The following is a 27,493-nucleotide window of genomic DNA, read 5'->3' on the forward strand; positions in this document are numbered from 1 at the left end:
ACAGATGGCAAAAAGCACATGAAAAGATGTTCAACATTATTAGCCACTATGGCAATGCATATTAAAACTATGGGGAGGGCGCCTGGGTGGCTCAGTTGGTTAAGCGACTGCCTTCGGCTCAGGTCATGATCCTGGAGTCCCGGGATCGAGTCCCGCATCGGGCTCCCTGCTCGGCAGGGAGTCTGCTTTGCCCTCTGACCCTATCCCCTCTCATGTGTTCTCTCTCATTCTCTCTCTCTCAAAATAAATAAATAAAATCTTAAAAAAAAAAAAAACTATGGGGAGATATTACTACATACTTGTTAGGACAGCTAAAGTAAAAAATAGTGACAATGCCAAATGCTGGCAACTGGATCTTGCATGCAGTGCTGGTGGGAATGGAAAACAGCTCAGCAGTTTCTTAAAAAACTAAACATAAACTTATCCTATGATCCAGCAATCATTCCCCGGCATTTATCACGGAGAAATGAAGGTCCACACAAAAGCCTGCGGATGATGGGTCACAGCAGCTTTATTTGTAATAGCCAAAAACTGGGAAAAAATGAACTATCCTACAACAGGTAGATGGTTAAACAAATTATGGTGCATCCATGCCATAGAATACTACTCAGTAGTAAGAAAAAATGAAATACTGATACGTGAAATAACTCAGATGGAGCTCAGGGGTACTGTGCTGGGCGAGAAAAGCCACTGTCAAAAGGTCACATAGTGTATGATCCTATTTATATAAAATTCTCAGAATGACAAATATGGAAATGGAGAACCAATGAGTGTTTGTGCAGGACTGGGGAGGGTGGTGGCTGTCACTATCTAGGGCAGCACGAGGGGGCTCTCTGTGGCCATGGAGCACTTATATATCCTGACTGCAGTGCTGGTGACAGGAATCTATGCACCTGATAAAATGACATGGAAACACACACACACACACATATTGTACCAACATCGGTTCTTCTGGTATGATACCATTCCACAATATCGCACCAATAGGTACATCAACAGATGTACCTACTGGGGGAAACTGGAAGAAGGGCACACGGGACCTCTGTGCTCTCTTCGAGTTTCCTGTGACTCCATAATTATCTCAAAATAAAAAGTGAAGGCAAAAGAATCAATGATGAAAAAGGCCTTCTCATAATCAGCGATATGTGTCGAAAACCTTACAAATGGCAATGCTCTTCCACGCAGGAATTTCACCTCAGTCTAGCAACTCAGCCTTTGGGATGATCAGAGATGGCCACGGGACTCTGCAGAGCAGCATACTGGTTAGAATCCAGAAGATCATTAAATGCCCAGTTGTAAGAAAAGAAATAAGTTATGGTCCATCATTTGATAGGACATTTGTGTAGCTACTAACATCATGTTTTTGAGGAATATTTAATTATACAAAAAAAAATGTTTATAATAGCATTAAGTAAAAAAAAGCAGACTACAAAAGAGTACATACAGTATAGTCTCAATTTATTTAAAATGCACACAAAATGTACACAAAAGAGGAGAAAATGCATCAAAATATTAATGATATTATTAAGAGGATTTTTATTTTTTCTTTTTTTAGAGAGAGAGAAAGAGAGCATGGGCATGTGAGAATGGGTAGGGGATGGGCAGAGGGAGAGAAAGAATCTCAAGCAGGCTCCCCATCCAGCACAGAGCCCCTCACGGGGCTCGACCTCACAACCCTGACATCATGACCTGAGCCGACATCAAGAGTCGGACACCCAACCACCTGAGCCACACAAGCACCTCGAGGATTTTTATTTCTAAAATAGACATGCATTGCTTTTGTAATCAGAAAAATAAATACCTTATCCATAAAACTTCATAGCTTTGAAGAAAAGAGGGGGATTTTTAAATTTACTTTGAGTGTAAGACTCAAGCTCAGTACAGGAATGTTCTAGTTGGTAATGAAAAATCCTTTCTTAATAAGGGTATTGTCTGCAGGCAAGCCAGTGTATAGTTTGGAACATCCTTCAAAGCCTTAGGTGTTGCAGTTGTTGGAGGGACAATTTACAAATGTGTACTCATGCTATTCTGTGAGGGAAGGCCTTTTGTACCTTCAGGGAGGGGCAGGGGCTCATCTCCTGGGCTTTGACTCTTTTTAGTCCAAGGCACTTCCTTGGAGGAGGAGACCTGTGTGTCATGAACAGCACTCAGCGGATGGGAGATCTGGGTGGGATGCCTCTAGCATCTCTTAAATGGCCCATTATCATGCATAATATTATGGTGAGCAACCTTGTACAAGAATCTTTAGGTGTATTTCTGATTCTCTCCTAGGATATATTCCTGGGAGCAGTTTAAATAAAGAGTATTAGTAGCCAATCAATGGTCATTGAATGGGTGGTTGGATGAATAAAGAGGGAGAGAGGAATAAGGGGAGAAAAGCCACTGGGGGGTTGAAGGGATGAAGAAGGTGTGTGGATGGCAAGATCAGATGGACCCAGCAAAGGCTAGTTCTGGGCATGGGCCCCCGAGCAGAGGGTCCCTTCTTACCTTGGTGATAGGACCTGCGTGGGCCTGGTACTCATTGAATTCTTTCTGCAAAGGCAATGGGTACTTCATCGCGCGAATAGTCCCCACTGAGGTACCCACAAACATCATGCGCCCGGAATGCGAGATGACAATGGCTGTGTAGATGACATCAAATGCTGAAATCTCTCGAAGGACCTGCGACACAGACGGCTCTGTTCAGGCTGAGGGGCTGAGCTGTACCCCCGGGGTGCCCACGTCATTCCCTCCTCTCCTCTAAGAGCAACATGGGGGCAAGTTCTCTATTGAAAAAAATGTTTTCCTATTCCTTACAGCACCTGGCATAGTGCCAAGCACAGAAAAGACACGAATTAGTCGTTCGTGGCTGCCTGATTGGTGGACAGACAGCTCGAGGAGTTAGGAGCAACACTAATAAAAGGAAGCCTTCAAGTAGCACCGTTTTATGGCTTTCACATGTTGTAACTCATTCAATCCTCACAAAAAACCCTTTGAGGTAGTTACTGTTGCCCAAACCCCAGGGGCAGTGAGTAATTTGCCTCAACTCACCCACTGAGTACGTGGCAGTCAGGCCCCAGTGTCTCTGCTCTTGACCGCTGTGCCACCTTGCATCTCAAACTCAGAAGGGGATGTGGGTTCTACAGTTATTCGGCAGTTACCAGTGTCCCTTGCATAAAGAAAACCTTACCAGCAGGGAACTCATTTGATTTTTCACTTGCTAACTCCCTCACCTCCCCATCTAGCCACCCAACCGCACATCCCCCCTCCCACTAAACACTTGTTGAATGTTTGCGGGCTAGTTAGTGGGGATACCAAGAGGCTGAACGGCGGGCCTGCCCTGAAGGAGCTTTGTTCTGGACCAGCCCTGGAAAAGCCACGACAGAATTAGGACTAAGCTACTCAGGGGCACAGTGGAGAGAAGCCCTCCTCTCAGCTGTGTCCCAGTCATGGGGAAACCTGTCTCAGGTCAGTTTGCTGCCTTGGTATCCGTGCCCTTTCCCAGGCACCAGCGCCGGGACAGTAACAAGCACCCAAGAGAAGCTGGAGAAGCCAACGCAGGTCAGCTGTCGCTGGGTGCCCAGAGAAGGACACAGCCACGTTTGTATGAAGAAGTGTCCTTGCTGATCTCTTCTCTCCTCCCTCAACTCTTTGGAGCCAAATGAGGTAGTTCCTAAATTTCAGAGTTTGAGGGTTTCAAACAAATATGGTGGCAAGCCGAGATGATAGCAGGAACTGTAGTTCTGTTTCTACCCCAGGGTAAGCGTGCAGTTTAGAGATGCTGCTGACCGACGGGCCTGGAGGGTGGAGGAGACCTTAGGGCCCGCCAGCAAAACGGAAGTGGAAAGGGGCCCCACAGTTTAAACCAGTCAGGTAAGCCGCTGGGCAGGAAATACCAGGCGTAACAATGACTGAGCTGACCCAAAAGGCATGAGGGGCGGGATGTTATCCCGAGAAGAAGGGGCCCTGTTCTCACGAGCCCTCTTCCCATCACGCTTCCTGCGGCCCACATGGAGGCTGTCTTCTGCAGACCCAGGCAGCAGCCGGGAGGTGGGGCCCGGCCGACTCACCGAAGAGTCTGCAATCTCCTTGAGGGTCTGGTCTGATCCAACTGCAAAGATAATTTTGGCGTCAGGGGAGACAGTAACACAGTTGTAGCTGCAGGACTTCAGCACGCACTCTGTCTCTCTCTTTCCAGAGGACAGATTCCATTCATATACGGCACCATCTGTGCCGCAAGAAATGAGTTTGCTGTCGTCCGCATTCCACACAACTGAACGAACCTACAGGGGATGAAGACATACTCAGTAAAAATATGCATGCACGCGCACGCGCACACACACACGCACACACACACACCCCTCCTTCGGGAAAGGAGGGTGCACTCCTCACGTGTTCCACTAGACTGAGGCAGCATGTCCTTTCCTGGTGCATGCCCTTCAGCAAGCACAAAACTGACTTTATTTGGAACACGGCATGAAGAAGTCCATCCTCTGGGCACTGTCTAAATGATGGAGATATTGGTGGAGAGCAATTAAGAGAAGGCTGGTATGTCCACGATATAAGCAAAATAGAAGAGCGTAAGAATTTTATAGAACAAGGGAAAGAGACGGTCAGGAAGAGCCCTTCCACAATCACAGAGACAACTCTGGGGGTCGGGAGGGCTGTGTGCATGTGCTAAGCCACACCCACTCAAGAGCAATCAGCAGGATATGGGGAGAACCTGAAAACATCTCCTAAGCTGCACAGGGATCCCTTAACACAGCCTCACTGGCACAAGGGGTTTAAACATAACATCTGACCAAATGCTAACAGAATAATAATCTCTGGTGCACGGGCATCTCCCAGGAAGCCAGGTTTAGAGATAAAAATCACACTTACTCCTGGCAGCCTGGAAGACTGTATGCATGACTAAGGCTGCATTCTCTTGGGTACAGTCAGAGAGAGAACCTCCAAACTACTAGTCAATCTCTGGCTGAACAAGTGAACAAAAAGTGTGAACTCCATGCACTGTGACAACAGCCTCCCGGCCACACAAATCCAACAGGAAAGGGTGAAAGGCTACCTGGCTCAGGGGGGCTAAGGACAATCTGTGACTCATAAGTGGCTCAGGTCAACCCAGGGGCAGCCCCCAGGTAGCCAGAAGGAAAGTAAAAGAGCAAAAATCTGAGCAGAGACATCAAGGCTGCACACTGCAGGGGAAAGAAAGACTTCTCAGAATTAGTTCAGCCAGGTCACTAAACAAAGAAACAACTTTCTAGGCTTTCCCCTTTGTCATATTTGTAAGTCCCTTCTCCAGGAGTGAGAGACCTGCCTCCCATTATCTTCAGTATATTTGCTTATTTTCTCAATCTCCTCATAAGTAACCAACCTCTTGACCCACTGGCCACCTCTTCTGGTATTTCCAGGACTCCAACCCTGTCGGGCACATCCTTACCCACCTCCTCAGCTCCCTCTCCACCACTTAAATTGCACTGTCTGTTCTTACTATGTAAAAATACACGTGAAAAAATATAGTGACATTATTTCCAGGAGTATTCCTAGATTCACTATTTTTAATAGTTTATCTGAAAATTCTTTGAGTTTCCTACATACTCAATCATGTTATCTGTGATGATTTATTTATTCCTTTCCAATCTTTATGCCTTTTATTTTGCTATGGTCTGAATATTTATGTCTTTTACCTCCCATCCCACCTCCCCTATGGTTCATATGTTGAAATCCTAACCCCCGAAGATGATGGTATTAGGAGGTATAGGGCCTTTGGGAGGTGATTAGATCATTGAGGGTAGAGCCCTCATGAATGGGATTAGTGCCCTTATGAAAGAGGCCCCAGAGAGCTAGGTCACCCCTTCCACCCTGTGAGGATATGAGAAATCTGCAACCAGGAAGAAGGCCCTCACCTACCCATGCTGGCACCTGGATCTTGTGCTGCCCACCCTCCAAACTGTGAGGGAAAATTTCTGCTGTTTATGAGCTACCCAGTCTGTGCTATTTTGTTATAGGAGCCTCATGGACTAAGACGTATTTCCTTTTCTTGCCTTATTGCATTGGTTAGGACTCAGTATAAGGCTAACAGAAGGCATCATGTTTCATTCTCTATCTCAGAAGGAATGCTTTCATAATCTTATGATCAAGTGGGCTGTTTATTGTAGGTTTTCTTAAATATCTTGCATAAGATTTTTAATAAATAAAATGAGAAGTTCCATTATTTTTTGTTTACCAGCTCCTTCTGCCACTTCTGGAATGTGCCCAATGTTCCAGCCATGTATATCCCAAACCACTACCCTATTTTATACTCCCATCATCTTTAACAAGTCCTTCTGCCTAAAATGCCTTTCTTTCTCAAGTGCTTTTTCTCTCCAAATTCTTTTGCCGACTTCTTCTCAGTCTTTCAACCTTTGGCCCCTCCCTTCGCTTCATGCCCCACCTTCACTCTGTCTAAAAACTATTGGTTTTGCTGCCTAAATATCTTTTGAATCCACCTACCTTTCCCCATCTGTCCCACCTCCATCGTGGTCCAAAATAGTGTAGATATCCACAATATTCTCTTTACCATTTCCATCCCGTCCCTTTCAATACATTCTTCTTTCTGCAGCCAAAGTAATCTAAAATGCAAATCTGGTCGTATTATTTCCTGCCCTGAAAGTCTTCAATGGTTTCAAGAAACAAGGAGGAGAAAGACCATCTTTATCTTTTTTATCTTTAAAAGGCCTGCAAGTTTCCATGCACTTGGGCCCCTGCTAACCTCACCAATCTCAGCTCGCTCCTGAGTTTCATCCTGGTATCTATGTTCCAGTCCCACAGACTTTCAGTTCCTCTGACAGCCATGCAATCTCTCATCCCAGGGTCTTGGGATTCTTATCTGCAATGATGATCTCCACCAGCTCTGTCTGGTTAATTCCTTCCTACTCCTTTAGGACCCAGCCTTTGTGAACACCCCAATCTAAATTATGCTAACTCTTTCATTATTTACTCTAACACCCCATGTTTTTCTTTCACTGCATTTACTGCAATTAGTAATTAGTCTGTGCTTTTGTTTTATTGTCTCTTTCCCCCACGTAAACAGTGAACTCCAGGAAGAAAGGACTCATTTCTCTTTTGTTCACTCGGTGAGTGTAATGCTTGACTCTGTGGCCCTTATTTCCCTGGACACTGCTCACTCACTTACCTTCCCTGTGTGTCCTTTCAGGTTTGAGATGTTCTCCAGGCTTGTGGTGGTAAAAATGTGAATCACATTTCCATTGACTGCAGCAAACAGGTGACCCCCATTGCTAAAGGAACACTATAAAGAAGCAAAACAAGACAGCAAGAATGAAAGAAAGAAATGAGCAGTCTGGAGGTTACAGTCAAGAGCTCCTTTTCCTAAAGAGTTCCAGCTAAAACAGGTGTGGAAGTGGGAATTGGGGGAAGGCGCAGATAGGACTGAGGACTGGCTGACATCTTCGCTATTCCTGTAGCTCATACTGGCCAAGATGCTGCCACTGCCAGGTGCACTGACCATGAAGCTGCTTAGATGGTAGAGCACAGCACTCACTCGTCTCTGTAGAGGTTTCAGAGTGGGGAAGCAATTCCTTCAGTCACTGTTTGGTTTCTGCAGTCATCTCAGGGGGAAATGTGATGGGCTGCTTCCTGCTTCTCCCTGTTAACGTGCATATTCCTTGGCCCCTCTCAGTCTCCAACCTCACCTTTCCAGCTGGGACCCTGAGTCTGAGACAACTTTCCTTTTTGATGCTTTTTTGTTCCTCTGCAATCACAGAGAGGATTAATCACACCTGGGATCTCACAAGGTTTGGGGTTCAATGAAATATCTTGATGAGCATGAGAAAAATGAGATGGAGCCATATGCTCAAGAAGTGAGAGAAGACCTGGATTTCTTCCTTTTTCTTTTAAAGCCACTGAAGTTCTCTAAGATAGGCTTTGGTCTCACCTCGCCAGAGTGTGTTAGTTCTTGATATTTCAACCCTGGTTTTCTAAGAAACTGGACCTTTATCTCCAGCATCTTACCTCCCTGCATCCTCTGACAGAGTATTCTTTGAAAGAACGTATGTCATCAATGAGTAGATTCATAAGGCGTAGTTTGTCAGCAAACCCTACTACAATGAAGTGTCCAGACGGGTGAAGGCTGATTGTATATGCCTCTTCCTGGTATTCCTTAAATAGCTCCAGTGTGCTGTGAGAGAGATCGATTACTGAATTAGAAGTCCAGCCTGCTAATTCCCTTGAGCCCTCCACTGTATCTGGCAAATACTTTTGTCATAGCATTTGAGATACTTTATTGCTTAAAATGATTGGTTCCTTTTTTTTCTGGACTTTGGTTATTTGAGAGTGTCCACCAATGAGTATGGAAGATAGGGGAAGTGATCAGTGAGCTGTCTAGTGATGCTGAAGGCATGGCTCCATTTAGAATCCCCAAATCAGAAGGATCACACAGTTTCTTTTCAGCAGCCCAGCAGCTATATACAAAGACCAAAGATATTCCGGTGTGGGGCCAAACTAGGTTGGAGATTCTCAGGGAATCTATGCCAGGAGGATAAATTCAGTAGGGAGTTAAGGGTGGCTGGGGAGAAGGAGAAATAGATGGAATGAGTGGTCTGGAGAGCTCCGTATGGTGAAAAACACATCTAGTGGGAGTGAGGGGATGGGAAAACTGGAAGAACATAGGAGGTTATATGAGAAGGTGAGATACTGCAGTGTTATCTTTATGTCCCTAGAGTCCAGCATGGTGTCTGGCATGTGGTAAGCACTTAATGAAACACAAAGCAATTTTCTAGGCCAAGCACGAGCAAAAAAGAGAAGAGAAACATGTAAGTTGCCTGGCTTGATTTAAAAAAAAAAAACTTTTCCGGGGCGCCCAGATGGCTCAGTTGGTCGAGCAACTGCTTTCAGCCCCAATCATGATCCCAGGGTCCTGGGATTGAGCCCTGCTTTGGGCTCCCTGCTCAGTGTGGAGCCTGCTTCTCCCTCTGCCTCTGCCCCTCCTCCCACTTGTGCTCTCTCTCTCAAATAAATGAATAAAATCTTAAAAAAAAATCTTTTCCAACTGAAAGCTTCTAAGTAAGTACATTTTAAAACTCTCTAATTAAAATAATTCACATGAACAAATTTAACAACCGAAATCTTGCATACTACAGTACCAAAGCCTTTCATCCTTACTTTGATTCATAATTCCAGATGCGAATGGATCGATCCAGAGAACAGGTGGCAATGAGGGGTTTACGAATGCACGTAGCTAGACCGGTGATGGATGCCGAGTGCAAGGGGTACATCAGATACTCGAAGTGAGCGGGCTCCCCCTGGAGAAATCACAGAGTGAGATCTGGCAGAGTGAGCAGAAGGCTGGCTGTGTACTTCAGCTCTCAGTACTACCGTGAACATTAGTTAGCCTGGGTGCACAGGAATCAGGCTGTAGGAAGACTGCTTTAATATCATGCATGTTTTCCAATGCTACTCTTATTTTGAAACATTATCTTAATGGCGATAAAATATTTTATTCTATAGATATACCAGAATTTAATATAGATATACCATTCTTCTACTGTGGGAACATTTCAGTGGATTCCATTTATTTTTTTAAGATTTTATTTGTTTATTTGACAGAGAAAGACACAGCGAGAGCGGGAACACAAGCAGTGGGGAGTAGGAGAGGGAGAAGCAGGCCTCCCGCCGAGCAGGAAGCCTGATGCGGGGCTCGATCCCAGGATCCTAGGACCACGACCAGAGCCGAAGGTAGACGCCGATGACCAAGCCACCCAGGCGCCCCTCCATTTTTTTGTTGTTATTGAGGAGTAACACTAGACTAAACATCCTTGCATGTACGTCTGTGTACCTCTCTGATTACTTCCTTAGATCCTGCAGTGTGAGTGTACAACACTAAGCTTTTGAATGTGTAGGCATCCATTTCAAAAGACATCCATCTTGAATAAACATACTGTCAGCTGCTGGCAAAACCACCAGGTAAGGAAGTAGACTGCCCCCACCCATGGAGGTCCCTTTCTCAGAATGCCCTGGATAATTTAGATAATGACTGCTTGATTGCTCCCACTTCTCCCTTCCTGTGCTCTCAATCCCACTCTTAGGCTTTAAATTAGCCAATAAAGAGTGAACCCACAAAACCCTAGATATCCACCCTGACAGCCTCATAAAGGCAACGCCCCATGCTCCCCGCCATGACCTCACAGTGTGGCCCTAACGTGCGCTGTGTACCCTCCAGAGCCTGTGAGTAATAAATCATGTCCCCCAAAGTTCCCTGATGTTTTTCGCCGAAGTATCATAGTAAGAAACAAAAGGTCCGGTCCAGCCACATCACTGGCCCTGGTGGGAGAAACGTCTGGGGGTTTGCTAGGAGTGGAATGGGTCTGGGCAAGTCCCTCCGGCATCCCTAGCCAATAGCATCACTATCAGCAGGCTGGGACTGACACAACAGATACATTTCTACAAGTAGAATACTGGGGGGAAAGGTCTTTCTAAATTCTAAAGACCTTGATAGGTATGCCAAATTTCTCTCCAGAGAGATGGTGTTGCTCTGTCACCGGCAGCAGTGAGAGCTGGGTGAATGATTTGAAATGAAAATGTATTCTGCTACAATGGTTGTGTGGGTTCCACATGTTCTGTAACTGGGGGCATTATCGCTGGGACACCCGAATGAGGAATGATGGCTGGGAAATTCAATGAGGTGCACGGATTTTAGGTCCATTCACAAGGAGGACGAAGGCTGGGGTGGGGATTCCCTCAAATCCTGGCCCTTTCCCACTTATCAGCTTACCTCCATCCGCTCATCCTTCCCTACTACCTCGGAGGAAAAGGTGCTGTGCTGGGGTGGGGGGGCAGGCACAATTATTCCCAATCTTTTCCATGTCTTACCCCTTCTTTCTCCAATATCTTCAACCTCCCTGTCTCTACTGGTACATTCCTATCAGCTTTTAAACACACCCAAATCTTGCTTCTCTTAAAAACAGCAGCAGTTCTCTTTCTTTTGTCTTTTTTCTGCACCTCTGCCTGAGAAGCTGTACAATGATGGAGAATCAGGGAAGCAGGCTTACTGGTTTCACTTAGAATTCATGACTGCAAGCCTCCAATGGACCCGGTAACTCCACCAGGTTTTTCAGTAAGTTCACTTTCTGAATCTACAAGAGATACTGATTTCATGCCATTTATTCTCTTTCCAGGCCTTCCAAACTCTCTTCGTCTTTCCCCCATTCCCAAAGCTCATCTGATGACCTTGTCTCCTATTTCCTTGATTTTGTATCTTTGTTTTCTTTATTTTGTATCTCCGGCACAGAGCTGTAGACTGTCATAATCAATTCATGTATGGTCAATTTTTATTTTGTGTTCATTTCATTCCTTTGTTCTCTAATTTTCACTCTTGTTCCTCCCTTATCAAAGGCACCAATTAATGTGTCTCATTTATGTCCTTGGATATTTTCATACATGGCATTGTGCTTCAGATTGCATTCTGTAGTTTTACTTTTTTCTCTCAACCATCTATGTTGTCATATGTATAATCATCGCTTCTAACTTAGGTTTGGTATTCTGTAGTATGCATCCCGCCACTTCACTTCTCTATCACTCCTAGGAATAGACATCTGGGTTGTCTTCAACTCTCCTTATTATGAACATCAAGGTGAATGCCTTTGGGCATGTTCTTTAGCAGACCAGCATGATATAGTTCCTGGTAGGCATCCAGGGGCAGAACACTGAGTAACAAGATGTATGCCTTCTCTATTTGACCAGGAACTATCAGACTGCTCTCTAGAACACCTGTGTCATCATCACATTAGGATTCCCATTTTCGGGCGCCTGGGTGGCTCAGTTGGTTAAGCAACTGCCTTCAGCTCAGGTCATGATCCCGGAGTCCTGGGATCGAGTCCCACATCGGGCTCCTGGCTCAGCGGGGAGCCTGCTTCTCCCTCTGACCCTCTCCCTTCTCATGCTGTTTCTCTCTCCCTCCCTAATAAATAAATAAAATCTTAAAAAAAAAAAAGGATTCCCATTTTCCCTTATTCTCAGAAATCTCTGGTGAGATTGGACTTCCTAATTTTTGGTAAATAATAAAAATAATTCTTATAAAGAAGCCTCTCAGTTGTGACATGCAGGAAACCATTACCCCACCACTCAGGCCATGCTCTCTGGCTGCTGCGGCCACCCCCTGCCCTTGCCTCTGGCACACATTAAAGATCCCAAACCATTCTAAGCGAAATAAGTCAGTCAGAGAAAGACCATTATCATATGCTCTCACTCACATGTGGAATTTAAGAAACAAAACAGAGGATCATAGGGAAATGGAAGGAAAAATAAAACAAGATGAAATCAGAGAGGGAGACAAACCATAAGAGACTCTTAATCACAGGAAAAAAACTGAGGATTGCTGGAGGAGAGGGGGTTGGGGGAATGGGGTAACTGGGTGATGGACATTAAGGAGAGCACATGATGTAATGAGCACTGGGTATTATATAAGACTGATGAATCACTGAACTCTACCTCTGAAACTAATAATGCACTATATATTAATTGAATTTAAATTAAAAAGATCCAAAACCATGACTGACTCCAAGCACTTCACAATCAATAAAAAAGGAGAATCTTTGAATTGAAGGCTGAACTCAATAAGGAAAAGAAAGAAAAGAGGAAGAAGGCTGTGAAGAAAGTGATTGTTGCCATGACTGTAGGGAAGGATGTCAGCTCTTTCTTTCCAGGTGTAGTGAACTGTATGCAAACCGACAGTCTGGAATTGAAGAAGCTCATGTACCTCTATTTGATGAACTACTCCAAGAGTCAGCCAGATGTGGCCATCATGGCTGTCAACAGCTATGTGGATTGTGAAGATCCCTATCCTCTAATTTGGGCCTTGGCAGTCAGGACTATGGGGTGCATCTGGGTGGACAAGATTACACAAGATCACTGTGTGCCCCCTGCAAGTGCTTGAAGGAAGAAGATCCCTATGTTTGGAAAACAGCAGCAGCAGTTTTGTGTGGCAAAATTCCATGATATCAATGCCCAGATGGTGGAAGATTAGGGATTTCTGGATTTTGTGTGGGATCTGATAGCAGATTCAGATCCAGTGGTGGTGGCTAATGCTCTAGTAGCATTATCTGAAATCAGTGAATCTCACCTAAACAGCAACCTGCTCGATCTGAACCCAGAACATCAATAAGCTGCTGACACCCCCAAATGAGTGCACTGAATGGGGCCAGATTTTCATTTTGGACTATCTAGTTACAATCCTAAAGATGCCTTGGAGGTTAGAGCATCTGTGAGCATGTAATTCTCTGACTATCTCCTGCCAACTCAGCATTGGTGCTTTTAGCTAATGAAGTTTCTAGAGTTGTTACCCAAGGACTCTGACTACTATAATATGCTACTGAAAAAGTTGGCCCTTCCACTTGTCACTTTGCTGTCTAGGGAACCAGAGGTGTAGTATATCACCCTGAGGCTACTTCTGCTGCCTCATCCCACTCAATGTGCTTTCTGTAGAAAATGGCAAAATGAAGCACCAGGTCTTCCTTGCAACATGGAAGGATGTTCCCAATGAAAACAATGTCATTTAAATGCTGACATTTTCCAGCAAATTGCAAAACAACGTTTATACTACTGCCAAGAGGAATGTGGAAGGGCAGAACATGCTGTACCAATCCCTAAAGCTCACTGATGGCATTTGGATTTTGGCTGAGCTATGTATCCAGCCAGGAAACCCAAGTTGCACACTGTCACTGAAGTGTAGAGCTCCTGAAGTCTCTCCGTACATCTACAACAGCATTTTGAAAAGCTAATAGCCTAGACTGGTCCAGTGCCATCTGGCTCCCCTGTGATTGGTGCAAGCCAAGAACTCTTAACTGAAAGAAACTGCATTGCCCTGTAGAATCTGAACCCAAACACACTGAGGCCACCCCCCAAGGTAGTGATGAGTCTAACCTGTGCTAACATTAAGGTACAACCTTTTGGATAGTTTTAGCTTCCTGTGAACATTTGTAACCACTGCTTCAATCACTTCCCACCTCCTCCCATGGGACGCTGTTATCTGTCCTTACTTGTGAGCTTTTCCATAGCATGCCAATGGCTGGCATTTTTGAGTGTAGTTTGCTATTTTGTAATTGAAAGCTCATTTCAAAAACAGAAAAAGATAATATTAAAGCAAGGAAAAGTGTCACTGGAAAAAAAAAAGATCTCAGACTTGTTTTAATTTGCATTTTTCTGCACACAGGCAACAGAAATTGTTTGTGAGAGTGACCAGATATTGGATTTAAGGTACGAAGATTTCACAGTGGCCATTATACATCTGTTCAGAGAACTAAAGAAAACCATGATTAAAGAAGTAAAGAAACTTCTGATAACAATGTCATATCAAATAGGGAACATCAAAAAGGGATAAAAATTGTTTAAAAAATAGAAATTCATGGGGCGCCTGGGTGGCTCAAGTCAGTTAAGCATTTGACTCTTGATTTCAGCTCAGGTTATGATCTCAGGGTTGTGAGATCAAGCCCTGCGTCAGGCTCCACATTGGGCATGGAGCCTCCTTAAGATTCTCTCCCTCTGCCCCTCCCCCCCTTGTGCATATGCTCTCTCTCAAAAAAAAAAACAAAAAAAAACAAAAAAAAACCCCCCAGAAACAAAAACAAGAAATTCTGGAGGTAAAAAGTACAATAACAGGACTGAAAAATCCACTAGAGGGACTCAAAAGAGATCTGAACTAGCAGAAGAAAGAGTTAGTGAAGTTAAAGACAGATCAATAAAGATTACACAATCTGAAAAACAGAAAAAAGAATGAAGAAAAATGAACTGAACTGCAGGTAAATGTGGAACACCACTAAACACACCAACATATGTACAATGGGAGTACCAGAGGAAAGGAGCAGAAAAATATTTGGATAAATAATGGCTGAAAACTTCCCAAACTCATTGTAAAATATTAATGTACACATCTAGGAAGCTGAATGAACTCCAAGAAAGATAAACACAAAGAGATCCACAGACATATGATAGTAAAAATATCAAAAACCAAACACAAAAGAAAAAAAAAAAACCTTGAAAGCACCAAGAGCAAAATGATTGATCAGTTACAAGGGAACTCCAACAAGATAACAGCAGATTTCTCAGCAAAAATAATAGAAGCCAAAAGGGAGTGGAATAACATGTTCAAAGTATTCAAAGAAAAAACTGTCTATCAAGAATTCTATATCCAGCAAAGCTATCTCTTAAAAATGAAGGTGAAATAAAAACATTCCCAACACGAACTAAAAGAGTTTATTGCTTGCAGACTTGCCTTAAATGAAATACTAAAGGAGATTCTTCAGGTTGAAAGCAAGTGACCCCAGAGAGTAGTTTGAATCCACCAAAAAACACAAAGAACACCAGTAAAGGTATTATGTCATTATAAAAGATAACATAAACACATATTTTATCCCCACTCTTCTTTAACCTTACTGCAAAAGCCACTATATAAAACAATATGTATGTTATGCATTGTTGGGTGCATGGAAATGTATTTGCCAGTAACAGCAAAAAGATGGTAGGTGGGAGCAAATCTGTATGCTAAGGAAGTGACTTCAGATGGTAATTCAGATCCACAGGGACAAACAAAAAAGAACCAGAAGCAATGAAAATGTTCTAAAATTGACTGTGGTAATGGTTGCATGACTCTCTGAATACACTGAAGACCACTGAATTGTATACTTTAAATATGTGAATTGTATAGCATGTGAATAAATACCAATAAATATTCAATAAACCTATTATTTAAGAAAAAACACCATTACTGAGAAAGAGATGTTAAGATCTCCTACTATGATTGTAGATGGTCTATTTTCCTTGTTGTTCTGTCAATTTTGGCTTCATATATTTTGAGTGCATGCTATCAGGTGCATACAGTTTTAAAATTGTAATATCTTCTTGATGAAGTGAACCTTTTGGAAGTTCAAAGTGATTCTTTTCATCTTTGATAGTGCTTTTTTGTTGCAATGTCTGCAGTGTATTTATGCTAGCTTTCTTTGTTATTTAAAAACAAAAAAGGAAAAATAAACTTCTTTATATACATATGTCTTTGTGTACATGAGCAGATATAGTTGTACATTGAATTCTCTTAAGTGCAACTGCAGGGTTAAAGGAGATGTACAATTTAAATGCAACAGACAACTCCAATGTGTCCTCCAAGGAGGCTGCAGCAATCACAATCCCACTGAGGATAGCAGAGTGTGTCTACAGTGAAATCTTAAGATTAGAGTTTCTTTTGCTCTTATGAAGAGGCTGAATGAGCCATGCTCAGCAAATTTGGATTAAAAATCTGCCCACATGGTAACCAGTCCTTGGGCTGGAAGGAAGTGTTACTGGGGAAGACTCACCTTGCTGATCTCTGTCAGGGACATGGTGATGCTGTAGAGTTGGTTCTTGCTGGTGCTGGCAACCAGGGTTTCCTCTGAGGGACTGAAGCACAGGCAGAGGATGTCCTGCTTGTCAGACTGACTTGGCTCATTGCTCTGTGGGTCCAGAGGAATCTGCCCAAGATGCAAAATAACTGTTAGTAATGTTCCCACATCATCAATAAGTGTGTCCTTGGACTTTCAGAGTTCTCTCAGATACTCTTAGTTTACAGACTCCCGGACCAGCATGCTTCCAAGGATCCTCCTCAGATGCGGAGAAGGGAGGGTTTGAGTCACTTCTGTTTCTGTGGGTTTTGTATTCACCCTAACGTGATGAGTGGCTGACTTAAGAGACAGTAGCATGTATAAAAATGATCACACTCTACATCTCAGTTTGAGATCCCCTCTGAAAACAAGGATTAGTTTAAATCCCATTCTTGCCCATCTGTCAGAAGCCCAGTGCATGTGGTCAAGCACACCAATGTGTACTTTGGGGCAGCAGAGGGGAAGGTGACAGCCCCTCTTCCATGTAGGGCAGAGAAAAGAAAAGGGGTCATACAGCAGCCCAGCCAGCAATCCCTGAAAGGGCCTGGAGTTCCCAAGTAGACATTATAATCTCAGATTTCCTTTCCCCCTGCCATTGCTTTTTGTCTGCTAACAAGCAAACTTCTTGAAAGGCTGGCCTGCATATACCATCTCCACATCCTTACCACACACTCAGTTCTTAATTCCTCCCACTGCATCACTTATTGAAATGTCCTCATCAATATTAGAAATTTCCTTCTTGCCAGAGCCAGAGGCTCCTGCTCCGTCCTCATCTTCTTGACTTTTCTAGATCCTGTTGCAGTGATGGCAGCACCTGCCTCCCTGGGGGCCAGGACACCAGGCTCTCATGTTTCCCTCCCCCTGCCTGGAGTTCTGTCCTCCTGTATACCCCCTATTCCTTCTTCCCATAGTCAACGCCCCCAGCTCTGCCAGCACAGTGAGGGCTCTGGGAGGGAGAAATATCCTGCCCTGCCTGCCCTGGGCTGGGTGGGCCCTAGTCTCACCTCACTGTGCTCACCAGGGAGCTGTCCTCTGCTGCCGCATTTATCACACTGTGTAAAGTAGAATGGGAACCCACAGACTGAGGACCTTGTCTGCGTCCCAGTGCCCAGCATCGTACCTAGTGCGTAGCAGTGCTCAACGAAAGAGTAAGTGCTGCCTTGGGCGCCTGGGTGGCTCAGTTGGTTAAGCGACTGCCTTCAGCTCAGGTCGTGATCCTGGAGTCCCGGGATCGAGTCCCACATCGGGCTCCCTGCTCAGCAGGGAGTCTGCTTCTCCCTCTGACCCTCCCCCCTCTCATGTGCTCTCTCTCATTCTCTCTCTCTCAAATAAATAAATAAAATCTTAAAAAAAAAAAAAAGAGTAAGTGCTGCCTTGCTGTTCTCCTCTAGAGACAGGGAGGTCCTTGGGGGAAGCGGCCATGACTGGTGCATCTATCTCAGGCATCAGGCACGGAGCCTGGGCCATGGTGGGTATGCCACAGCCATCTGTTCAATGAGTGAGTGAATGGCCACTACTTCTCAGTGTCCTCTGCGGGGTTCTCATTCTGTCTCAGGCTCTAAATTAGGAAACGCTAAGTTTTGTCCTCAGTCCTCTTCTTCTCCGTCTCTATATTTTATGTCAGTGATTTTGCCTAATATGAGGGTTTCAATGAAAGCAGCAGTAGTGAAAGTAATCACAATGATAAATCCTTAAAATAGTAAACAAAGCATTGGCTCTGTACCAGACACAAGCTAAGCACTCTGTGCTGTGTGTGTTTGTGTGTGTGTATGTCTATGTGTGTGTGTGTGTCTGTGTGTACATATTGATCTAACTCCCCAAGTCTAACCCACATTGCCAACTGACTCACTTTATTCCGGGGCCTGGTAAAATGTCAGCTTCCTTAGCAAGGCCTCCCCAAGCTACTCTCTCTAGAACAGAAACCTTCTCACTCCCTGTCCTTTTCCTGGCTTTATTTTCTTCACAGTGTTGATCCGCATGTGACAATCAGTTCATGTTCGTTTGGTTGCCTGTTGACTGTGTTCTCTGGACCGGCTCTTAGTGTACTTGCTCTCCCTACTGCACCCCAGCCCCTAGCATAGAACCTGGCACATGGCAAACCTTCAACATATATTCGTGAAGTGAATAATCAAACAAGAATGAATTGCTTTGGAAGTAGGCAATGTAAACTCCTAATAATTCCCCATGGTTCCCACTCACTTTGCTCCTACTCCCATTTTCCTACCACTGGCATCTTTTCCCAGGCATCCAGTCTCCAAGCCAAGGCATCATTTCTGGGAGCTCCTTATCTCTGGCTGTCCATGTCTACTCAGGGAAAGTTCTGCAGGCTTAACCTCCACAAAGGCTCTTTTCCTTCCCACTTTCCCTGCTATTCATTGCCGTGACTAGACCTCAGTACTGCTTGGCTCAAGTAACAAAGCCTCTTAACTGATTCCGAAGCACGGCGATAGTGATTGCTATCATTTGTTGAGCACCAAGCACTGCACACATGATTTACACAGGTGATGGCTCATCCTTTTGATAACCACCAGGGATGGGCTACTTTCTCAGGAAGAAACAGGTTTTGCTGGATTCAGCAACTCGTCTCGAGTCACTTCACCGATAACGTCAGAGTCAAGTCTGGCTCAGTCTGTGCGTTTGTAGCCACCCCACACCTAGTGCCTCCAAATCCCCCCCAACTATACACCATTGGCAGATTGCGCTCAAAAGCAGGCTGTCTGCTGAATTACACGCACACTCCTCAGGCTGGCATTTGAGATCTTTCACCAGGCTCAGCTCCCATCTTTGCCTTTCAAGTGATTTCAGTTCCTCTCCACCGGGGAGCAGAAGATCTCCCAGACACACCACCTGCTCCCTGTCCATGGTGCCTCTGCCTCACCTGTTCCTTCCACCTGCAATTCCTAACCTGTTCCCTCCCATCAATTGTTACCCTTCCTCTAGGACCCTCCCCAGAGATGACCACAAACACCCAGAGCCTTCCTGGATCCTCCCCAAGCACAGATGTTCTCTCTCTATAGCGGTCTGTATCACTTATTCCACAAACATTTACCGAATGCTTCCTATGTGCCAGACGTTAAGTATCAGTATATATCATAATATGATTTTTGTTGGAACACTAAGCTTCAAAGAAAAAATATAACTTGCCAAAGTTCTCTTCCAGAATTCAAATCCAGATCCTCCCAATTTTAAGCCCCACTCTGTCCACCCTATCCTGAAAACTCCCCACAGGGACAAATGGCTCAAGTCTCATCTCCACTCAACCCTACAGCCCTTTCCTCCCAGCAAACTCCCTGTCAGTGCTCTGCTGATGGAGAACACGCGCCAGGAGAACCCCAGTTCTGCTTCTTCCTCCCCTCCTTACCCGGATTTCCCTGCTCTCTCGGTAAAAATCCTTCTCTTCCATCTTCTCAAACAGTAAAACTCTGCCTGGCCCAGCAGAACAGGCGAATCCCTTTGAATAGGCTGCAAGGGCGAACACCTGAGGCATGGCCAGCTGGCTGTGGCTACTGGCCAACATGACCTGTTCATAGGAAGGGACCGGGGAACTGATGGTTGGAAATTCGATCAGGCTAGAAAAAGAAAATAGCATGTAAAGTTTACAGAGACAGTTCCCACGAGGTGAGTTCAGCTAGGGATGAGAAGGAAGGGCTGTCTTTGGGGGTGGGAGAAATCACCCATTGTGAGCCCCATAGCCAAAATGCCACCCTTTGGCCTCAGACGGCTACACAAACTCCAAAGAAAGACTGGAAGGTTACACATTTATTTGGTAGCCTCACCACCCTGTGTGGTCACTATTATTACTGGGGTTGTTGCGTGCATTATTATCCTCCTTTCGTTTAGGAAAAAGTGGCTCAGAGAGTTTTCCAAGATACACAATTAGTAAACAGGAGGGCTGAGATTTGAATACAGGGTTCCATTTTCTTCCTCCCTTCCCCCCTCCCTCTCTCTTTCCTCCTTCCCTCCCTCCTGTTCTTCTTTCCCTCCTTCCTTCCACATAACAAATATGTATGGGAATTATACTGTGTTAACAACTCTGTGAAACTCAGTCAGACTGACATAGTTCCTGCCCTCAGGAGCTTAGAGTCTAGAGGACAAGTGCTAAGGACCGTTGGGGAGCTGATGGCTGGGATGGGAGCAGCCAGTCAGCAGGGAACAAGGGTTTTCTGAGGACAATTATAGAAGTGGTACACCCATCTGAGATGAGCAGAGGCTGAGAACTCCCAGCTGATCTACCAAATGAACAGGATTATGTCAGTCTGTGAATATGTCCCGAGGAGTGGTGTAGGGGAAACTACACTGGACTGAGCCTAGAAGCAAGAGTGCACGAGACATGTGTGGGGGGGACAGAGGCAGGAGCTGATGCCCCAGATGTAAAGATGGGTCAGAGCAGCAGGAACATGTGGGCCAAGTTCAGGAGTCTGGGCTTTATTCTTAGAGCACCAGACCCACTGCAGGATTAGGAACATGGCAAACTGGAGGACAGAGGGACTTATTAGGAAGCTCTTAATAAAATCACGACGGAAAAAGGAGAGGTCCCATGTGTGTGGGGAATGGTGAAAAACGGTGGACTGAAAGTTACCCAGGAAGAAGAATCTATCATATGCCATGTGTTGGAGGGCTCAGGCTCCAGAGCCAGGCAGACAGTGTTATGATCTTGGGTGAGTCGCTTAACCTGTTTGAGCCTCATTGTCCTGTCTATAAAATGGGCATGATAATAATTTGCACTATATAGGGTAAGACTCAAATGAAAATACATATAAAGTGCTTAACACAGTGTCTAGTACATACAATGGTACATTCTAATATGTTTGAGATATGATTATTATTGGCTGTAGTAGAGGTAAACTTGACCCGAGACCCCACTTTACCCCATATGCTTTTGTCAGATTTACCAACAACTTCCCTGCACTTCTTTGTGGGTCTGCTGGCTCCTTCCAAATTGTGAGGTCCTTGAGGACCCATGTCCCCAGCACCTAGCAAGGTGCCTTGCACACTGCAAGGGCTTGGTGGCCAGTTATTGAATTGAATCAGAAAATTAGGCAGCCACTAGAAAATGTCTGTTTGAAAATCTGTGGTTTTGAAAACTAGTCGAAATGCTTATAAAATGAGAGTAGGTATAAAAAATAAAAAGAATTGTATCTAGGCTGTGGTCATAAATGTCAAATTTGTGCGTGAATATAGACAAACATGAGAAAGGCAGAGGGAAGATGAAAAGAGTCGATTTTAAGGTGGGGGGGTTCTGAGTGACTTTAAAAGGCGGCTATTTTTGGCATAAGGCTATTAGGATGACGAGCATATTTTCACAAGAGCACCAACCCAGAGGGGTGCCATTACCTCTCTGATTCCCGGATCTTGCCCAGGTTCTTGGTCTCACTGGTGGGCTCCTTGACCATTATACTTGTCTCCCAGCGTTGATCTCCGGATTCAAAGAGGAAGAGCCTGCCTGTATCAGTGCCAACGATGATCTTGTCATCAGACACCCAGGTGTGGGCTAGGTAGTTTTGGGGTTCTCCCCTCTGAAAATTGGTTTGCTTCAGGGTTCCCTCAGCAAAACGGAGGAGCTTAAACATCCCATTTCCGGTGACACAAACCTGAGTGTTATCCTGAGGATTGAAGCTCACCTGTAAAATGTGAAAGGATAAAACTAATCTTGATGGAATTACTTCTCATTTTACGAATGAATATTTATCTCAGGTAGCTCAGAGTATCCTTTAAACATCATGAAGTCATGATAAATTTTGATACCATATTTGATAAGAGCACAGATTCATTATGTTTGTAGGGCCCATGCATCTTAAACGAGGAAACCTACAGAAATCATTTTACCAAGGCCAAAAAGAAGATAAGCAAGTCTTGACAAAATGGAACAAAGGCTCAGCTGGAAAAGGGGGGTCTGGTTGGTTTGCATGCCCTGTCCAGGAGGAAAGGGACCATGTCAGCGACAGCTATGCAGTCTCCTACCAAATGGGATATATAGTAATAGTAGTCAACCTACACCCCTACTAGATGGTGAGCAGCTGACCGGCCACAGTTTCTTCATCTCTGTATTCCCAATGCTGGGTTCATAGTGGGCATCTAATAAATGTTTACTGGGGAGGATGTACTCTACTCTGAATAGGGATGCTGGACCTGACCTCACCAAGACCTAGATGAAATAATCTTCTGGCTCTCTCTGTCTTTGGTCTGATCCTGTAGTCACCAAGTAACCTCTGAGAACTAATTTCACCTCCCGAGTTCTCTATCGTTAGGGAGGAACTGCACCAGGTAAATGACAGGAGCATTCTGGTTGTCACATGCTGGGTTAACCACCAGCATCTTGTGAGAAAAATGGAGTCCATTCCTGAGACACCGACTGGCTATATCTCTGAACATGAGCTGATCTGAGTTCTTGAACTTGTAAAGCTGAGTACCAGATCCTAGCCTGGGGTGACTGCACCAAGATAAAACCTCTTTGGGACCCACTGCCTAAGCAGTCAATCAGCCTTCCCAAGGGTCCTCTTTGTTTTGCCCTCAAACCATGATGGCAAGTTCCACTCCCCACGTAACTACAATTTCATGGACATGTTCCTCAAGATCTACCACTTCACATTACATTCTTAAAATCTTTCCACTGCCCAGCAAAGCTGCTAGGAAGAGGCCAGACGTAAGACAAAGTGAGTTCTCAATCCATCTCGGGGGCCGACCTGGGAAAGCAGTTCTGGGCTACAGGAAAGAAGACAGGCACAGCAGACAGTGAATCCAGCCCCTGCCACCCACTACCTATGTGATCTTAGGTGAGAGGCTTAAACTCTAGAAGCCTCAGTTCTCTCATCTATAAAAGTAGGATAATAATTATGCAGACCACATGTGGTTGTTGAGAGACTAAATTTAAAAATGCAAATGAAATCAGCATTGTTCCTGGCACATAGAAAGCATTCCATCAAGCTCTTACTATTTTTTGTAACTTGCACAATACTTGTTATGCGGGGAGGTACCTGGTAGACAGCATTGTTCTGAGAGTCGGTTCTAATAATAGCCATGATTTTCTGTTTTTCCCACAGCCAATAGACAAGGTTTGATTCTGGAGGTGATGTCTGAGTCAACAGGTATTTGGAGTCTGGAGAAAAAGCCATGCTAATAAATCTCTGAACGGGAAAGTCAAAATTATTAAGGATTTTGCGCTTCCGGCAAGGGATGGATGACAGTTCATAAATGGTGATGACGGGTTTTTCTTGCACAGTCTCGGAGATAGCGAGGTATCGCCGATTGGGACTGATGGACAAGGCCAGCATGCCCTGACTCTTGTCTGAGCCTGCGAACAGAGGAAAAGGGGGATAATGAGGGCCATCGTGCTTTCACCATGACTCAACATGAACCAGGCACAGTGGTGGCAGGTTTGACGCATGGGAGAGAGGCACAGAAATGGTAATTGTCAATCCCTGCAGTCCCTTGGTACCACTATGTCTGGGGTATTAGGAAAATGACAAGGATGGGTACCTCACTGAGGCTGAGGTAGGAGGAGAAGTCAGGGAAGAGTGCCAGGAGGACCAGGTGGCAGCAGGTGGCAGGAAGAGCAAAGGTGTGGATGTGAGAAAGGGAACAGCATGGTGGAGAACTACAAACAGTGGGGTATGGCTGGAGAATCGCATGCGAGCCAGGGGAACCCAAACGTGGGTCTGGAGGGGTGGAATAGGGTAGGCCTTTATGCTCGGAGCCACCAGCACTCGATAGTCCTCTACTTTTGAGGCTGGAGTCCCCAGGCTCTTTCACGGTTTGGTCATCTATGTGATGTTCTGGCCATGAGACAGCCACAGAAATCTGCTAGACTGGCTTTATGGTAAAGCTTATGCTTTCTCAGAAACAAGACATGGATGCATTCTACCCCTAATTTTCCTGGAATATGTCAGCGATATCTGGAGCTAGCGCAGGCATCTTGCAACCATGAGGTAACAGGCACAAGAATAGAAGTTGTGGTCTAGAAAGCAGAGGCTGAGGCCAAGATTCAAGTGGCAAATACTTTATTTGGGAGATGAAATCAGGCCCGTATTATGACTTTCACGGACCCCTTCTTCCATTAATGGTAAAAATTAATAAAATGGTTTAAAAAATAAAATGGTAAAAATTATATTTTATGCCTGGATTGGTATAAAGAAGAATGTAATGCAGACTGGATTTATTATTATTATGTTCATTTTCTTGGGTGTCTGAACCAGCCCAAGGCTCTGTGCCTTCCGTGCTGTGTGGATAAGCTGGCCCGGATTCAAGCCCAGGGCAGGGAGGGTGAGTGAGGCAGGGGAGATGCGCTAGCCCTGACGCATGTGCCCTGTGCTGTGCTTCACAAGGAGCTGTAGCAAGTCTGGCCAGCAGCAGGACCTCTCTGGAAGGGCTGCAGGAAGTCACTGTGCCTCAGCAAAGAACCCAGGTTTTAGGTCACTCGGAGCTTGGACTTTACCACGGAGGCAAATGAAATGCCACAGAGATTTTTGGATGTGTCAGATGTGTGTCGTAGAAAGATCCCTCTGGCAACTGTGCAGGAGATAGTCCTGGAGGAAGGGAAACCAGGGGGCAGATTATTTCAAAAATAGGAGGGTAGTGACAAGGCTGGGATGGGAGATGAGAGAAAGGCTAAGTCCAACCAGTTGCCTGGGTGAGGCTGGGGGAAGGGGAGAAATGAGTCAATGACTGACATCTGGTGACGGGGAGTAGGGGTGACAGCTGGGAAGGAACACAGATAGGTGGGGGGAGTTAGGGGTCATGGTGAAGATGACGTCCACTGTTTTTTGCTGAAAACAGCCCATCCAAGGATTTTATTTTTATTTATGTTTATTTGGTTCTAGTTTTTTTTTTTTTTTTTTTCTGATTTCTTTTTTTTTTTTTTAACCCTAAAGTCTTTACTTCCTCTTGGATTTGGGATGGTAAAAGGCATGAAGTGAGGATTTAAAGTGATTCCCATTTCCCAAATACCTCACTAGTTGTCCCAGCACAGATTCCCAATGCCACCTTTATGATATATCAAATTCATTTACATATACAAATATATATACCTGGGTTTCTGGGATATTTAAACCAGCACTACATTATTTTTGTAATCATAGCTTTATCATGTATTTGACAATCTGGCAAAGGAGGGTCTTAAGGGAAGAGAGGGAGCAAAAAGGAAAGGACAAATTCAGTTCTGGATATTCGGTGTGGGAGCTACACACTGCGGGATATTTAGGAAAAGAGGTCTAGCCGACAGCTGTATGTGATTCTAAAGCTCAGGGACTGGTTGGGATTGAAAAGGCAGATTTGAGATAAGAGTCACAGTGGGAAGCTGAAACTGTAAGTACAGATGAGACTGCCTGGAGGAGGCAAAGGAAAACTTCTCCCTCCTTCCTTTTGTGCTTTCGCGCCAGGGCCGTACCTGGCAGAGCATATGTCCTGCTCATCTTCAAGTCCTGCTCCTTTGAATACATACATGTCTCCACAATAGTGAGAGCTCCTAGAGGTCAGGGGCCATGGCTTTCTTGCTCATCCATCTGCCCATCCATCCTTCTGTCACCCATCCATCCATCCATCCATCCATCCATCCATCCATCCATCCATCCATCCAATCGCCAGTGCTGACACCAAATGGGTGCTTAATATATGTTGGCTGATTGTAGAGCTTGTAAAATGCTTTCACACTGTTTTAACCCAGTTGATGACGGACTCCTCCTTGAAATATTTTCACCTCTTGCATGGATCTCCTCCCATCTGTTTGGTTACTCCTTCGAAGACTCTTGCTGGCTCTTCCTCAGTTCCCCAGCACTAAAGGTAGGAGTGTCCTAGAGTGCACTCTTTAGGGTTCTACTGTTTTATAAATACATTCACTCCTTAAGAGAATCTCTGATATTTGAGTGACTTTATATTTCATCTCTGTGTGGATGACTTTCAAATTTCTATCACCAGCCTGGACTTCTCTTCCTTGTATCCAGACCCAAAATCAAACAGCTCACTTAAGATCTCCATTGCCTCACTAGTGGGCATCCCAATCTTACCATGTCAAGAACTAACCTCCCCATACTCTCCATAAAACCTGCTCCTTCTTCAGTCTTTTCTATCACTATCCCTACTGCCTGCCACCACTCCACTCCAAGCCAGCGTCTTCTCTCACCTGGTCTCCTGCTTCCTCCCTTGCCCCTCCTTAAATCTGATCTCTATACAGTAGCCACAGAGCCTGCTGAAACATAAGTTAGATCCTGTTACTCTGCTCAGAAGGCCCCCATGGCTTCTTACTTCATCAGAGTAAGAGTCTTTGACCTACAAAGCCCTGGTACTTCTCCATCTTGCCTCCCCCTCCCTACTCCTCCACTGACTCCAGTCTGGCCACATTGGCCTCCTTGCTATTCCCCTAACACACTAAGCACCTTCCTAACTCAGAGCCTAAAAGGTGAAAGGCAAAAGTATAAAGTATAAAAGAGACAATATAGGAGAATATATTAATAGGAAATAGGTAGGAAGAGTTCTTTAATAAGACACAAAAAGAAAAATGCTGATAAATTTTACTTCATTAAGACTAAGGATTTCTGTTCATCAAGATACTATAAAGAAGGAGAAAACACAAGCCGCAAAGTGGGAGGAATTCTACAGAGAATATAGAAAGTGTGCCCATAAATCAATAAGAAAATTACCAAAGAAAGAAAGAAAAAAAATTGGGTAAAAGACTTGAACAGGACATTCACACAAGACTAAATAGGAATAGCCCATAAACATGTGAAAAGCTATTCATCCTCATTAGTAGTAGAGAAATGCACACTAAAACTACAACAAGATACTCTTTCTCAACCACTAGCTTAGCAAAGAATTAGGAAGTTGGACAATGCCAAAGATTGGAGAGGTTGGGAAGGGACGGCAACTCTCATGCATCCTGGTGGAAGTGTAAATTGGTACTACCATATTACCCAGTAATTTTAGTCCTGGCTGTGTGCCCTGCAGAATCTGCACAGGTGGATGAGCATACACAAATGCAAGAAACTTTATAGTGGCATGCTTTGTAATAGCAAAAAAACTATTGTTTCCCAAATGTCCATCCACACTACAATGGATAAACATATTTGAGACATTCGATTCATATGATGGAACACGTATATTTAATTTGGCCAAAAAACTTTCCTTTC

General features: G+C 44.6%; 1 protein-coding gene across 1 annotated transcript in view; it reads right to left on the bottom strand.

Annotated features, from left to right (window-relative positions):
* Positions 1 to 27,493, bottom strand: part of CFAP57 (cilia and flagella associated protein 57) — a 65,915-nt gene that overhangs the window by 37,978 nt on the left and 444 nt on the right. The window contains exons 2-10 of the mRNA XM_045895435.2: positions 23,351 to 23,667; positions 21,711 to 21,997; positions 19,738 to 19,945; positions 16,314 to 16,466; positions 9,136 to 9,275; positions 7,987 to 8,152; positions 7,151 to 7,264; positions 4,050 to 4,262; positions 2,488 to 2,661 (exon numbers count right to left, since the gene is read on the bottom strand). Of these exons, the coding sequence (XP_045751391.1) occupies positions 2,488 to 2,661; positions 4,050 to 4,262; positions 7,151 to 7,264; positions 7,987 to 8,152; positions 9,136 to 9,275; positions 16,314 to 16,466; positions 19,738 to 19,945; positions 21,711 to 21,997; positions 23,351 to 23,667 (1,772 nt within the window). The remainder of the gene's footprint in view (positions 1 to 2,487; positions 2,662 to 4,049; positions 4,263 to 7,150; positions 7,265 to 7,986; positions 8,153 to 9,135; positions 9,276 to 16,313; positions 16,467 to 19,737; positions 19,946 to 21,710; positions 21,998 to 23,350; positions 23,668 to 27,493) is intronic.

The sequence above is a fragment of the Mirounga angustirostris genome, unplaced genomic scaffold, assembly GCF_029215605.1.
Source record: "Mirounga angustirostris isolate CCGP_5_RB_7025 unplaced genomic scaffold, mMirAng1.0.hap1 SCAF_4, whole genome shotgun sequence".
NCBI classification, from domain to species: Eukaryota; Metazoa; Chordata; class Mammalia; order Carnivora; family Phocidae; genus Mirounga; species Mirounga angustirostris.